Here is a 15,707-nt window from a genome sequence, read left to right on the forward strand (position 1 = left end):
CCCGCTATATACGGAGCTTTTGTTCACGGGAGGACGATAGTATATGTCCTTCTGTGACCCATAAGAGAACTATGGGATAAAAAGGTTACCCCATAGTTCTCTTTTAAGCTACAAGGTATAAATGACATATTGGGTATTGAGGAACACTGGGACTTTATTATAGAACAGTGTTATAGAACATCATGAAAGTGTAACTGAACCCAACACTTCTTTTTTTTTTAGTTTTGGATAAAGTGCAGAGGGATTAGAACAGCTGTCAGGTTTCTATTGCAGTCTGTGTCTCCGTTAGGGAGATTCACCTTCTCTGTCCTAGAGACTATTATCACAAAGGAAAGAAAATCTCGAATTCTGGATTGTCATCAGAACAGGAATGGCGACACTAGTATTGACCACCAGGGATTTCCCTCTCTTTGAAAAGGTTTCCTTTCACTTCCTGTTGTGGTTATCAGACAGGAAGTGAAATAAAATCTCCCGAAGAAAACAAAGATGGCAAAAAAAGAGCTGACAGATAAGAAATATAAGCCCAGCCTACCTAGAAACATTGACTTGTGTGGAATGGCTGCACATTCGCTGGCAACCATGTACTCTCAGTGAATGTTAAACATGGTAATATACATTATTGTAATTTTTCAGTGTTTTAGGGTGTGCAGGTGAAAACACGGATTCAGCACCATGGACAACGGTTCTCTATAGGGAATCATTGTATTTTCATTGTAAAGTATAATGATCCCAATGACTGTATTAGCATTACATGACCATGAACTATACACATATGTAAGATTTTCTTCTATAGAAGGGGAAGTGATTACTGTATGAGGAGATTACTGCATATGACACTGGCTGATTTTAACGGTGGATGACATACGCGTATAACAAAGTATCCTATTCCCCTTTAAAACAACTACAATTAAAAAAGCCCCAAATAAAAAAAAGGCAGAAAGGGGGGTGATGGGCAAATAACTTGTAATCAAACATGTTGCTGGATTTTCGGGTTAAGTGAAGGACTGTTAACACAGGGGCACACAAGAGCCCACCACTGCAATTGACATAAATAAAGTCTCTTTAGATCAGTTCCTAACCCCTCCAGCTGCAGTTTGTCAGCTTTCCTCATCTTCTTCCTACAGCAACTTCAATTTATAGTGAGGAATCAAGGAAATCGCTCGTATTATTGGCTCTTCTGAGTTTGAGGGCCAGAGTAAAAGGGCGCACAGAGCATTATGGGCAGTTGAAAAAATTCACCCATTCCACTAAATTTATATTTGGGCAAATCTGGGCCTCATCCCTAGTAAGGGGAATCCTGCTATTGTAGGAGACTGCTGCATAAGTGTTTATTGATTATGTGTGGTAGATTATTTGCCAAAAATATATTATCGACAGCTATGCCATCATATAGGTTCCATCCTGATGTTTAACTATGTAGGTCCATCTGAGTACCTGTGTTTAATAATGCTTATGAACTTGTAACAGGGTGTTACTTAAGGGAGGTTGGATGCTGGCATTTCAGCGCAGTCGGCCTCCCCTGCTATGCAAATTGTGGATAAAACCTAATAGCCAAGCTGACCTGACTGGGCAGACTTTTGTAAAAATCCTTTCATTGAAAAAATAAAACAAAAGACAGGTTTTTGACAAGTCTTATATTAAAAATAAAATAAAATGGATCCACCAACGTAATCCAGGGTCAATCATGAAGGTCAGCGTTGTCCACGACGACGAAATAAAAATTAAAACAAGAAAAAATAGAATTAATAATAATTTTAAAAAAGACGCACGCCCACCTGTGACAAACTCCCGCCGCAGAATGGCATTCTGACAGATGACTTTGCCCAATCATGGTTCTTACAGAGTACTGTACCTGTGGTCAGGTGCAAGGCTTTAGCCAATCAGGGCTCTCAAGGCACTGTGTGACGCACAGCACCTTGTGGGGCACTCGGCAGGCGAACAGCTCGCCGAACGCTGACAGTCCGTGTGTTCGCCGAACACATGAACTGCTGATGTTTGAGTCAAACTCTTGCTCGACTCGAATAACGAGCCCATCTTTAATATATACTGTATGCGCCGGCTAAAATATATTGTTGTTATTTTCTAATGGACATTGCTTAGCAAGTGTGATATATAAATGTTTATACTGTGGGAGTTGAAACATATGAAAGCAAAGATTTAAGGAACAGTTATAGAGGGCAGATTTTTACACTTGGATTTGTATTGAGGGATGAACATATAAGTATTCATATTCATGTTTTATCTTACGTTTTATCATATTGTACTCTTTGTGTTCAGGCTGCCCCTGTGGTTTACACATAACTTGGGTTTTGATGGCTACTTTAATATCCCCATTGATAGAGACGGGTGGATGCTGTTAGCTGTCATTTTGGTCTCCCTTTCTTTTTATGGATTGACCTTGCAGTGCCATGGATTTCTATGGTGACGTACTGGCAGACGGTTATTTCCGTGATAGAATGCACAGTGCATTCCTTCTCAGGGTCGAATCAACGCTGCTCTTCGTAGCGGCCACGGCCAACACTGGGTTGGGTTGACTCTGTTAACAGGGCTGTTTGTTACCAACTTCTGATCATTGCAGTCTGTATATAGGGCTGTATATTACAAAGTTCTAATTACTGCATTGTGTATGCAGGACTGTATTTTACAACCCTCTGATCCCTGCATACTGTATCCTGGGCTGAATTTTACAACCCTTTCATCTCTGCATTTTGTATGCAGGACTGTATTTTTCAAACCTCTGATCCCTCATTCTGTATGCAGGGCTGTTCAAAACAGACTACAAAAACGTCATGTTAATTAATACCCAGGACCAGATAACTTACACCTGCAGGTACTTGGAGAGCTAAGCCAAGTTACAGCGAGATCATTGTACTTCATTTTCAAGGATCCTTACTGAATGGAAGGTTCTTGTCCGACCAACCTAACATTCTAGGAGGTGAGCAGCAATTTAGATGGAGGAAAGCCAATTGAGGTACTGCATCTGGATTTTGCAAAGGCATTTGATTCAGTAGCCCATAAATGCTTAATTTACAAACTACGGTCTATGAGCATTGATGAAATTGTGTGTGCATGGCTAGAGAACTGGCTACAGGAACGTGCCCACAGAGTATTGATACTGTAAATAGCTCATGCCTCAGGGTCCTGTCTTAGTGCCAATGCCGTTTACCCTCTTTATTAACGAGATTAAAGTTGGCAATAATAGCCCCTTTTCAGTGTTTGCTGACGATACCAAGACTTGTGGGTTAATAAACTTGACACACAACATAGCAGCATTACAGGAAGACCTTGACAAAATAGAGTGGGTTGGGGACTAAAATATAAGGCTATGCATTTAGGTGTTACAAGTATGCATTCACCCTACTCATCTCATCATTTTTGTGGGGTAAAGGATTTTCTATACACTAAACAATGAGATAGAAGAAAAAATTGATTTTGTCTTACATATAGCTCAGTCACCAACCAGCCTGTGGCTAGACAATGAAGAAGAGACACAACACTGATAAGGCCATCACTCTGCTCTGTCCTCCAGCACCCTTATGTAGTTCTGCCTGGATCTGGAATTTTAACAAGTCTTACATACACCTAATATTTCTTGTAAGGCTGAAAAACAAGCTTAAAAAGTACAGGAAGTTGTTTTCTTACAAAGTAAAGCAGTTAAAAAATAACATTTTAATTTAAAACTGTACATAAAAAAGGGAAAATCAGATTTTTGCTTCAACAATTTAGGCCTCCTCGTCTTCACGCAGCATTTGTTCTATAAGACGCTGACGTTCTGCTTCCCGTCTTATCTTCATTAACACTAAACTTTCAAAATCTCTGTCTGATCGTACAGAATTCTGCAAAGAAATGAAGTCACTTATTATTGTGGCATGCATTTTCATGAAACTAAATAAATGTCAAATAATTTATCAAAATTAAAGTGGATTGGGGGCATTTACCATGACAACAACATATCAGATACTTACTTTCATGGTCAGATTGCCACTAAATAACTACCCTTGTGTGGGGGGAGAAGATCTCTCTCTCAGATTATATAGAAGAGTTTTCTGACTGTATGGAGACTCGCAATGTACCACATTTAGTGGTCTTGCCCTAAAGCACAAAAGGACTCTGGGATTTACATAGGTCATGATTGGGAATATACAGAATTTACTTAAAAATTGCACACAAAAAACAAAACATGGGAAGTCCTCTATAAGCCCATTCGGTCTCCTACCAAAAATAAAATTAGTCACCTTTACATCAAATTATCTTGAAGTGGTGGCAAAGGTAATGGGTACCACAAAAATGACAAATACCTAAACTCCGATCCCTTCAGATGCCCAATGTAAGACCTGTGGGTATTGACAGTCCTCTAGTTTTATTATAGTGTATACCCTATGAATGTGTAAAGGGGACGGGACACTTTCTCTAATCCTATTCTTGAACATCCTGTTCGCTGCAAACATTTTTTCAGCCTCTCTCTCTGTGCCATCCTTTTCTAATTATTAGAACCTTTCTCTTCAATGTTTAATTTCCCTAGCTTTCTGTAGGTCTACTCAGAGATAACCTTGTCAACAACAAAGCAGACACTGCACTCCTGCACATTAATGAAATGTAAGGTGACATTTAATTTGTGCTAAAAAAACGTGATTCAACTATGGCAGCTAGGGACGGTCATACAGCAGCAGTACAGTGGCAATGACATGAATGAAGTGTCCTAAGACATTTCATTTGTGAATCTAGAACAGCGTTACTTATGGGTGGAAATGACAGCTGGGAGAAGGGTTCACAATAGGGGTGGGGGTAAAGGTTTCAAAAAAGAAAACACCAACAGGAATCAGAATGTAACATTGTCTCTTTAGAATACAGAATGGAATATAGTTGTCAAGATATGGACTGATATATATACTATATTGCCAAAAGTATTGGGACACCCCTCCAAACCATTGGATTCAGGTGTTCTGTGAGATTTCCTTGCTACTAAATATTCCACGGTCAACTGTTAGTGTTATTATAACAAAGTGGAAGCAACTGGGAACAACAGCAACTCAGCCACGAAATGGTAGGCCATGTAAAATGACAGAGCGGGGACAGCGCATGCTGAAGCTCGCAACGCACAGAAGTCCTCAACTGTCTGCAGACTCAATAGCTACAGATCTCCAAACTTCATGTGGCCTTCAGGTTTGGCACAACAACAATGCGTAGAGAGCTTCATGGAATAGGTTTCCATGGCCGAGCAGCTGCATCCAAGCCTTACATCGCCAAGTGCAATGCAAAGCACGTCGCCACTGGACTCTAGAGAAGTGGAGACGTGGTCTCTGGAGTGACAAATCACGCTTCTCTGTCTGGCAATCTGATGGACGTGTCTGGGTTTGGCGGTTGCCAGGAGATCGGTACTTGCCCGACTGCAATGTGCCAAGTGTAAAGTTTGGTGGAGGGGGGATTATGGTGTGGGGTTATTTCTCAGGGGTTGGGCTAGGCCCCTTAGTTCCAGTGAAGGGAACTCTTACGGCATCAGCATACCAAGACATTTTGGACGATTTCATGCTCCCAACTTTGTGGGAACAGTTTGGGGATGGCCCCTTCCTGTTCCAACATGACTGCGCACCAGTGCACAAAGCAAGGTCTATAAAGACATGGATGAGTGAGTTTGGGGTGGAGGAACTTGACTGGCCTGCAAAGAGTACTGACCTCAACCCGATAGAACACCTTTGGGATGAATTAGAGCGGAAACTGCGAGCCAGGTCTTCTCGTCCAACATCAGTACCTGACCTTACAAATGTGCTTCTGGAAGAATGGTCAAACATTCCCATAGACACACTCCTAAACCTTGTGGATGCCTTCCCAGAAGAGTTGAAGCTGTTATAGTGGCAAAGGGCGGGCCAACTCAATACTGAACCCTACGTACTAAGACTGGGATGCCACTGAAGTTCATGTGTGTGTAAAGGCAGGCGTCCCAATACTTTTGGCAATATAGTGTATATATAAAACTAGAAAAATCTGCTATTATTGTCCATGTGGCTACTTTGAAAGTAACCGCAATTAAAAAAAAAAAAAAGTAATTGAATACAAGTTGGTGAGCATTCACATTGTTGCCAAGTCAGACACCTCACACCATTAAGATTCGACTAATAGAGGCCGAAAGAAGCCTGGGGTACAGACAATAAAATGTCATCATCTATATCCAGTAACTCTAAGCTAGACACTGCAAATATTTTGTTTCTAGTAGGCGGTTATTCTTTGTTTGTACCTTTCACTTTTCGATACATAACAAATGAAAAGTATAAAAGGAACCGGTCCCTGACACACAGCAGCTCCTTCTTATTATAGGTTTTATTCCTTATTCTTCTTAGTAAAAACTAAACTTTCATTTGTGTACCTCACACCAAGAGGTCTTGGCTAACTGTGGCTGAAAGAGGCCAATCTGTGGTTTTCACAATAAAAACGTAAATTAAGATGAAGTGTTTCAGCATAGGCTTCAGTATAAAAATCACCAGCTAAAAGAACAGGCCCAGGTTACCTGTGATGAGTAAGTGGAAGAATCTGAGGTAGTCCTGTTGGAATTGTCCGACACTGAGGGGGGTGGTGGGGTGAGCCAGGAGATTTTAAGAGGGTTATTTAATAAGCCAGCCTCATTCCTCACGGCTAGTTCCTATGAGGACAAAAACACAAAATTTGTTGACTGTGGTCAAATGTAAACATTCAAATAAAATAGAAAAGACAGTTAAACAGATACAAGTATATAATAGTATAATAACAAGTTGTATGCAACTTTACAAATGTAATCTTTGGCATGTTAGAACATCCTGAGACAGCGGACTGGGTTTAGCCCTCGTTCACACCTGAACGTTTTGTAGCGCGTTCTACGCTCGACGAACGCTCTACAAAACGCTCAAAAATATAAATCCCATTGTATTCAATGGTCTCGTTCCCACCTTAGCGTATTTCCGCCCGTCCCTAACGCGCTACAAAACGGTCCACGCCTGAAAAGGTACATGTACTACTTTGGGCCGTTTTGTTGCGCGTTTCCATTGGGATACAGCCAAGTAGCCTTTGGAAACGCGCGACGGTCGCGCAACTTTTTTACAGCGAATCGCGGTAAAAAAAACACACGACAGACGCACATATGCAATACGCCTAGGTGTGAACGAGACCTTACTGTGCATGCTTGGCTTTTTTCTTCATAGACCTTCCCGGATAAGCTATGGTTTAAGACTTAAATATTAGAGGTGCACCGAAACGGAAATAAAAAAAGTCAGGCCGAAACCGAAGCCAAAAATGTTTTTAATTTTTTCACATTTTTCAAATATTTAATTTTTTATATTTATTTTTATTTAATTCATTTTTTATTAAATATTTGTATTTTTTACTTCACTTTTAGGGGCTTCGGGGTCTAAACAGACCACTGATATTTCCCTTTTAAAATAGAAAAAGAGATTGAGGACACAGAGTCCTCAATCTCTTTTTCTGTGTCCCCTGTTATCAATGAACAGGAATCCTTTATGAGTGTTCCTGTTCAATGAGAACATTGTGTGTTTCCTATAACTACAATTATGAATGAATGGGGGTGATGTAGATCACTCCCATTCATTCATAATTGAGGCTATAGTTAACATACCATATCCTCAATTATGTACAAACACTCAGCGATCACTGATCGCTGAGTGTTTGTAGCTTGCTCTCCTCTGTCACACACTGTCACAGGAGGCTGATCGAGCCGTGTAGAGAGGAGAGCCCAGCCTCATGTGGCAGCGCGGTCTCCGCCCCCACACCGCTCTGTCGGACTGTGATAGGCGGTAGAGCGGTGTGGGAGGAGACGCTCGGCCGGCTGTCACTTTCTCTCCTCCCCATTGGGACAAAGAGCAGCGCCCAGCGGGGAGGAAAGGTATGTATCGGCAGGAAAATGGCACTTTCGACATTATGCCAAAAGTGCCATTTTCGGCCGATATATCTGTACATCCCTATTAAATATCCAATATTCTTTTATAAGCCTTACATCCTTTTAAGCTCTCTACCTCTTACCAGTAATAGTTACATCCCCTGTATTAGGGATGTCCCAATACTGATGCTAGCATCGGAATCGGGCCCGATACAGGGCATTTTGACAAGTACTTGTACTGTCAAAATGCCCCGATGCATAGCGCCGAAGCTTGCACTGTTTTCTTTTTTTTCTACTTTACCTTTCGTGGCGGGGTCCTCTGGTCAGGCTGAGCGGAGGAGCGTCACATCACTGCTGTGGGCGGAGCTCCAGGCGGGGTCCTAATGTAGGTGGCCGGCGACTGCCCAGAGGACTCCACCTGGAGCTCCGCCCACAAGAGCAGCAGTGACGCGATGCTCCTCGAGGTCCTTCAGTGCCGGAGAGCAGCGGCGAGTCAGCGCTGGTCCGGCGGGAGGAATTCCAGATGGCAGGCACCTCTGGGCCAGCTAAATTAGGACCCCACCTGGAGCTCCTCCCACCGGACCAGCGGTGACTCGTCGCTGCTCTACCGCACAGCGCCGCACAACGTGAGCAGTGAGTGAGGGCAAGGGGGCTCCCTATTAAGCAATTGGACTATGGATCATTTAACCCATTCATGTTAGCAGTGCAGAATTGTATATCTATTACTGCAGTGCATTCTATCTGTACACATGTCCCGTACACTGCAGCAATAGATTTACAATGATCCCCTGCTAACATGAATGGGTTAAAGGATCCGTAGTACAAATGCATGTTATGTACTATTATGTACTACGGACCATTTAACCTATTCATGTTAGCAGGGGATAATTGTAACTCTATTGCTGCAGTGTACGGGACATGTGTGCTATATATGTACTATGGATCATGATTTAACCTATTCATGTTAGCAGGGCAGAATTGGGAGCGCCTCCCACAAGCTGAGCACCGAGGCGCGATGCAGCGATCCTGCCCAGCGCCAACTACAAGAGGCAACAGGGATCGGAGTGAAACTGTGAGTGAGGGAAGCTAGGACGGGGCTGGCTGTAAATCTATTGCTATAGTGTACTGGACGTGTGTACTGTATATGTAGTACATATATACAACACACACCTCCACTACACTACAGCAATAGATTTACAATTCTCCCCTGCTAACATGAATAGGTTAAATCATGAGCCATAGTACATAACATGTAGTTGTACTATGGACCATTTAAAGTCACCTGTCTCTTTAAAAAAAAATATCGGTAATTGGTATCGACAAGTACATGAGGGGAAGTACTTGTACTTGGGCCTAAAAAAGGGGAATCGTGACATCCCTACCCTGTATAGCTGTTGTATGTTTGAAGATTAATGTTCAGTATAGGCTAGCTACATAAATAAATACAGAAAAATTAAAAAAACATATAAAAAAGTTTTCATGAAACTTACAGCTGATTTAAATGTAGCAAATTCAGCTATTGCAGATCCCTTGCTCTTGCTGGATACCACAATATGTAATACTTCGCCATACTGCAAAGAAAAAAAAAAAGGTAAGCGTTTAAAAGAAGAATACATAAAAATAAATTTCCATTATATTATTCAACTCTACATTCAAATGCTATGAGGACTCATTTTTCAGATTAATCCCATATAGATAATGGGGCATAGCTCTATTCTCACCACATATCTACACAGGGTATTTTTTATTTGTAGAAAACAAAAGCCAGACAAGGCGCCTTCCCTAGTGTAAAACCTTTCTTATATAGAACATAAATAAAAAACCTTTAAATTGTACTCGCAAAGGAGGATATTCATAGAGCCTTGTTAGCTGCGTACTGCAGGAACAAATGGCCATATTCTCAATCGAATATGGCGATTGTTGCTGCAGTACGCAGCTAACAAGGCTCTATGAATATCCTCCTTTGCGAGTACAATAGATTTTTTTAAATGTATGTTCTATAATAAAGGTTTTAAACTAGGGAAGGCGCCTTGTCTGGCTTTTGTTTTCTATAGGTGTATTCAGTCTCCCTGACTGTAGCGGGGCTGCCTCCAGTAGTGGTGCCTGTACAAGTGTTTCTGGGCTACAAATCCGGTCTTGTGGCGCTGATGTGGATTGTTTGCGTCTGCTATTTTTTTATTTGTGTCTGCACACAAATGTGCACTGTATGTTGCCGACAGTCATGCTAACAGGTGCTGAAGGTCGTGCTGAAGGTCATTCTGAAGGTGTGTGGAACCACGTGAAGATATGCTGTCCGCACACCAAAACAAAGTTAAATAAGTTTGACTCTATTGCATGAAAAACACAAAAGAGTGTGCAGTGTTTCAGTGACTTGCAGGACCTCACACAGGCCTTGATAAAGGGGTCCTGTACGTCCCTGAAATGCCATGCGCTTTATTGTGCGATATAACTCAACAAAACACATACTTTTTATCTTCATATCTTCAGGAGGTTTACTGATGATTGGCAAGCGTTGGTCATCACAGCACCCAGGGAGTTCACCAGGTCAGTGTTCAATGGGAATGTGGTACAGGTGCTGGGAGCCAAACATATGGTCAGACTTCACCTAGGCTACATTCAGTACTTCCTAAATCACCAACTTGGAAGAAGCATGCAGCAGCAGAAGGGAATAAAGTCAAACTCCTGAGCTGCATATGTGTTTTCAGTCAGTGATCCACATTTTGATAGCTCTTTGCTACTCTTCTTATCGCCCTCTGATTGGCTAAAATACTATCCTCCCGAGACTCCTATTTTGTCCTCCCCACCGTTTCTCTCTCTCTCTCCCTTACCTTCCCCCTTCTATCTTTTCCTGCTCTCTTTCACACCTCGCTACACTTTACCTCCTCTTCATTTTCCCACCCCAAATTCTTACTACATGCCTCCTCTAAATGACATACTTCCCTTAAAAGCTTATTAAAAGGAGAACTAGGAGGCAAGTGATTTTCACTCATCCTCATAGTTCTAGCCGACCTGTGACAATGAAACTGTCACAGGTCGGCGCAGGAGATCGGGAAGTGAGCGAACACATACCGGCGTTTGCTCATTTCTCGAACCTGTCACTACCGAGAGCCGTGACAGGGGAGGGACTGGATTCCCCCATCCGATCCTCCAGTGCTGATTGGTGGAACGGACGGGGGAGGAGGCGGGTACAGCTGGCTCTGCGTCTTGATAGGCAGAGCCAGCTGTCACTCACGCAGCTGGGAGGATCCAGAGATGCATGTCGGGATACGTTTCAGCTGCGGTGTCTCAGTATACCGCGAGCTGTAGCTCGCGGTATACTGAGCTTTGGGTGACGGGAGGACGCTAGTTTGTGTCCTCCTGTTACCCTTAGGAGAACTATGGGGAAAAGCCCTAACCCCATAGTTCTCCTTTAAGGGAAGAGCAGATATACAAATTGCATCCCTTTAGCAACCCTTGACTTCTTTGGCAATCAACGTTGGGATGCGCTATCTTTAAATGTTCTCTTTCTGTGCCCAGATCTAAACAGGTGATGGTGCTGTGAATGTTTGAGATAACACATTTATGCAGGTTTTGCTGTATGTTCCTTTCCTAATATAAATTACATCTGAACATAACTTTTGAGGTTTCCAATTGTTGTTGTTAAATGAGCTGGGTCAAAAGAATCCTGCGGTATCCTGAATTCCATATTCCACCCGTTTTCAGGTCACTGACCTTCCCTGAGCCTAGTGCCCTACAAAAGAGCATCACCACACTGATGAGATCATCCATCTGCTCGCTCTGCTCCTACCGTCTACAGGGTCATGGTATTAGACTGACAACGCTGTGCAATCAGTAGGGATCATTTGTATCTGCTTGAATATAGGGGCAAACATGCTGGTCAAGCAATTAGTACAGCAGCTGCCGCTGTCTAAGTGATGTTTTACACTGCTTGAAATGCTGACTGGTGTAAAGTTATTATTTTAGAGGTATTATCAGTTGGCAGAAGTTTTCAGGGTTAGCAGACATTTTCAATCCAAACAGGACATGAGTCACGTAGGCCCTTCCTGTCACATACCAATTAACCACCACCAAATAAATATATGTGCCATAGAGCACCGGGAATAGAGACTGTTCACTTATTGAAAGTTCATTTAAAAATTATGTTCTCTTTAAAAAAGGAAAGCTTACTTAGCATAGTGAATAAGCTGAAACTGTATTAATTTCAATTAAAAAAATCCTGTTTTAAAGCTGTAGCTCGCGGTATACTGAGCTTTGGGTGACGGGAGGACGCTAGTTTGTGTCCTCCTGTTACCCTTAGGAGAACTATGGGGAAAAGCCCTAACCCCATAGTTCTCCTTTAAGGGAAGAGCAGATATACAAATTGCATCCCTTTAGCAACCCTTGACTTCTTTGGCAATCAACGTTGGGATGCGCTATCTTTAAATGTTCTCTTTCTGTGCCCAGATCTAAACAGGTGATGGTGCTGTGAATGTTTGAGATAACACATTTATGCAGGTTTTGCTGTATGTTCCTTTCCTAATATAAATTACATCTGAACATAACTTTTGAGGTTTCCAATTGTTGTTGTTAAATGAGCTGGGTCAAAAGAATCCTGCGGTATCCTGAATTCCATATTCCACCCGTTTTCAGGTCACTGACCTTCCCTGAGCCTAGTGCCCTACAAAAGAGCATCACCACACTGATGAGATCATCCATCTGCTCGCTCTGCTCCTACCGTCTACAGGGTCATGGTATTAGACTGACAACGCTGTGCAATCAGTAGGGATCATTTGTATCTGCTTGAATATAGGGGCAAACATGCTGGTCAAGCAATTAGTACAGCAGCTGCCGCTGTCTAAGTGATGTTTTACACTGCTTGAAATGCTGACTGGTGTAAAGTTATTATTTTAGAGGTATTATCAGTTGGCAGAAGTTTTCAGGGTTAGCAGACATTTTCAATCCAAACAGGACATGAGTCACGTAGGCCCTTCCTGTCACATACCAATTAACCACCACCAAATAAATATATGTGCCATAGAGCACCGGGAATAGAGACTGTTCACTTATTGAAAGTTCATTTAAAAATTATGTTCTCTTTAAAAAAGGAAAGCTTACTTAGCATAGTGAATAAGCTGAAACTGTATTAATTTCAATTAAAAAAATCCTGTTTTATTTTTATTTCACTTGTAGATGAGTGAGTGATCACAGTGATTAGGGCTTCCCCTTATTGACTATGCTAAGTGAAAAGTCAATTAATTAATTCAACTCCAATACACTTTGAGGGGAATTTTTCAAAACTGGAGACGACAGAATCTGGAGAAGTTGTCCATAGTAACCAATTATCTCCCATCTCTTAGTTTCCAAGCTTAACTGAACAGACTGAAGAGAGAAGCTGACTCTATGAGCAATTGCTTCAGTTTTAATAAACTTCCCCTTGGTGTATTGGGATTCAAACCATCAATCATTCAGTGAACCCACACGATCTGCTGTTCCCAAAACAGACAATCTTGATAAAATGCCTTGCAATGTCTTAGAATGAAGGAATAAATGGATTACACTATTTATATAGCATAGATATAAAATGAAAATAGAGGATTGGTGACTTTATAATAACTAACCTTTACCACTATTTATTGGTATTTTCAAAAACACATTTAGCTCTAATTTTAATATATGAAAGGTTAAACAGAAGAGCCTCCCAATACACCGCCTACAAACTGGACCGGTCAATAAGGATAATTCTAAGCATTCTAAAAACTATGCAAAGTGATTAGCAAAACATTAATTGCTGTTTGCATACAATGACCATTTAAAAGTTTTGCTTATGCGACCTCAGAAAGACTAAGAATACAATAGTAGACATTAACAAACCTTCCGTAGAAGCCTCATCAGAACATCTTCTGAATATCCCCCTCGCGTCTCATCCTCTTTTTTACATTTCCATTTAAGCTGGTGATGATAAAAGAAGAAAACGTGATCAGGTAACAGCTTTCTTCTATAACCCGGTAATGTTTCTGTAAGCCATGCGTTAAGTGCAATTCAACCCCTCGTGACCTCAATATGGCCTTCTAGGTCCATATGTAAAATGCCCCTTGGTGTAAAAATGTTAAAGGCCACGTTTACCTTTAATACTATGTTTCCTGTTACACCCATATTCAGGCTGTAACATGAAACATGGTCACATGTGGTTGGCAGCACGCCCTCTCCCCTTATTGCTGTCCGATCATGCTGCACACAAGGAGATGAATACCTAATTATTAAACAATTGACAGCGCTTGTCTTGGCACCAAGTGCCTGCCCGGGACCAATGCCATTAGAGCACAAGCAGCAGGAGGCGGAATGTCAATGTGACTGCTTTGAAAACATCCACAGGCATACCCAGAGCTGAGCAGCTGGAAGCAAGTGAGCTCTGTCTGAGCTCCTTTATAGCAATGTCCTGGCAATCGTCACTAGCTGATAATGCAACAGGGACCTTTCCCCACTGACTGTGAATGCAATGGGGCCCTCCTTCATTTGTTGCTAATGCTAAGGGACCCCTCTTCACTGGTCACCAAGGTATGGGGGCCCTCCTCCACTGGCTACCAATGCAAGGGGCTCCTGCTCCACTGGCCACCAATGTAAGGGCCCATTTATCATTCACCACCATTGTTAGGGCACATTTCTCCATCCCCTGCCAATGTAAACAGCACTACAAACTGAGAATACCTGGCAGTTAGTATTACTCAATAGAGACAACAGACGTGAACTAAACCACTGAACCAGTGAAGCTGATTAAAGTGCATCTCTAAGCAACGTTCTTCTTTGTTTTTAACTGGCATTTGATTGAGAAAGAAACACAGCCCGTTAAGTGTTTGCTGTCTATGTCATTATGCACGCAATAATTAGACGTGATTGGAGCAAATTTATTTATAAACTGATTCCTAAAACGGATTCGCTTTTTCTATCTACTATGTGCAGGAGGGGCACAGTGACCTCTTCTGGCACAGAAATGTGTTTGCAAGCCGACTTGCAAACAAACTTCCAGTGATCATCACGATTGATTGTCATGGTGATTACATGACTGGGAATCATGTTACTTGGTTTGTAAATGTTAGGCTTGACGGCACAATCTAAGTTCTAGGAGAGTGCACAAGTGAAAGGTGCTGGTTCTCAGAATATTTAAATGTTCTCATTAAACAGGGGACATAATAATAATAATAAAGTTAATATGCAGATTGCACTAGGTTTTAAACTTCAGAAAGATGTTGTGTGATTTTGGCTGAGCTGGTATAGCTTCTCATCCACATGTCACATAACCTGAGCAATATTTCTTTGTTTCTGTATATCAGAAGTATGTGCCATGCTATCATGGCAGGGCAGAAGTGCTTAGTAGACATACAGCCATGGTCTATGAATGTCAGTATAGTCACACATGCTCAAAGAGTAACCCCAGCTAGAAGAGCGATATATACACAGGTGAAATATATAATGCACTGTATATGTGAATTGCTTCAACAGCCAAAATATTTGCAGTTCTGTTCAGCCACACTTGTGATTGTCACCCCACCCCCCCCACCCCCCCCTTATAGGTAACTAAACATAAATGACCAGCTAGTTTATGTAAAATATGCTTTAATAACCTAACAATTATGTATTAGCTCTCCACAATTTATTGTATAAAATGGCATTTAAATCTACTTTTTTTATCCAAACACATATTAGTAGGAAATAAAAGGATTTAGCTACCTTTATTTTTGCAGGTCCTTCTTCCCCATTTGTGTTTCCGCCGCTGTTACCTGAAAAAATATATAATTAATCTAAAAACTTGCTTTTACTTGGGAAAGAATAAGCTTGAAAACTGAAATCAGATCACAAAACAATTCTGAGA

At 41.6% G+C, this 15,707-nt stretch overlaps 1 protein-coding gene across 1 annotated transcript in view; it reads right to left on the reverse strand.

Annotated features, from left to right (window-relative positions):
- Positions 1 to 3,713: 3,713 nt before the first annotated feature.
- Positions 3,714 to 15,707, reverse strand: part of DNAJC17 (DnaJ heat shock protein family (Hsp40) member C17) — a 19,784-nt gene continuing 7,790 nt past the window's right edge. The window contains exons 7-11 of the mRNA XM_018565365.1: positions 15,566 to 15,615; positions 13,712 to 13,789; positions 9,352 to 9,432; positions 6,503 to 6,634; positions 3,714 to 3,836 (exon numbers count right to left, since the gene is read on the reverse strand). Coding sequence (XP_018420867.1) covers positions 3,723 to 3,836; positions 6,503 to 6,634; positions 9,352 to 9,432; positions 13,712 to 13,789; positions 15,566 to 15,615 — 455 coding nt within the window. The 3' untranslated portion in view covers positions 3,714 to 3,722. The remainder of the gene's footprint in view (positions 3,837 to 6,502; positions 6,635 to 9,351; positions 9,433 to 13,711; positions 13,790 to 15,565; positions 15,616 to 15,707) is intronic.

This window comes from Nanorana parkeri, unplaced genomic scaffold (genome assembly GCF_000935625.1).
Source record: "Nanorana parkeri isolate BGI_ZX_2015 unplaced genomic scaffold, ASM93562v1 scaffold837, whole genome shotgun sequence".
Lineage (NCBI taxonomy): Eukaryota > Metazoa > Chordata > Amphibia > Anura > Dicroglossidae > Nanorana > Nanorana parkeri.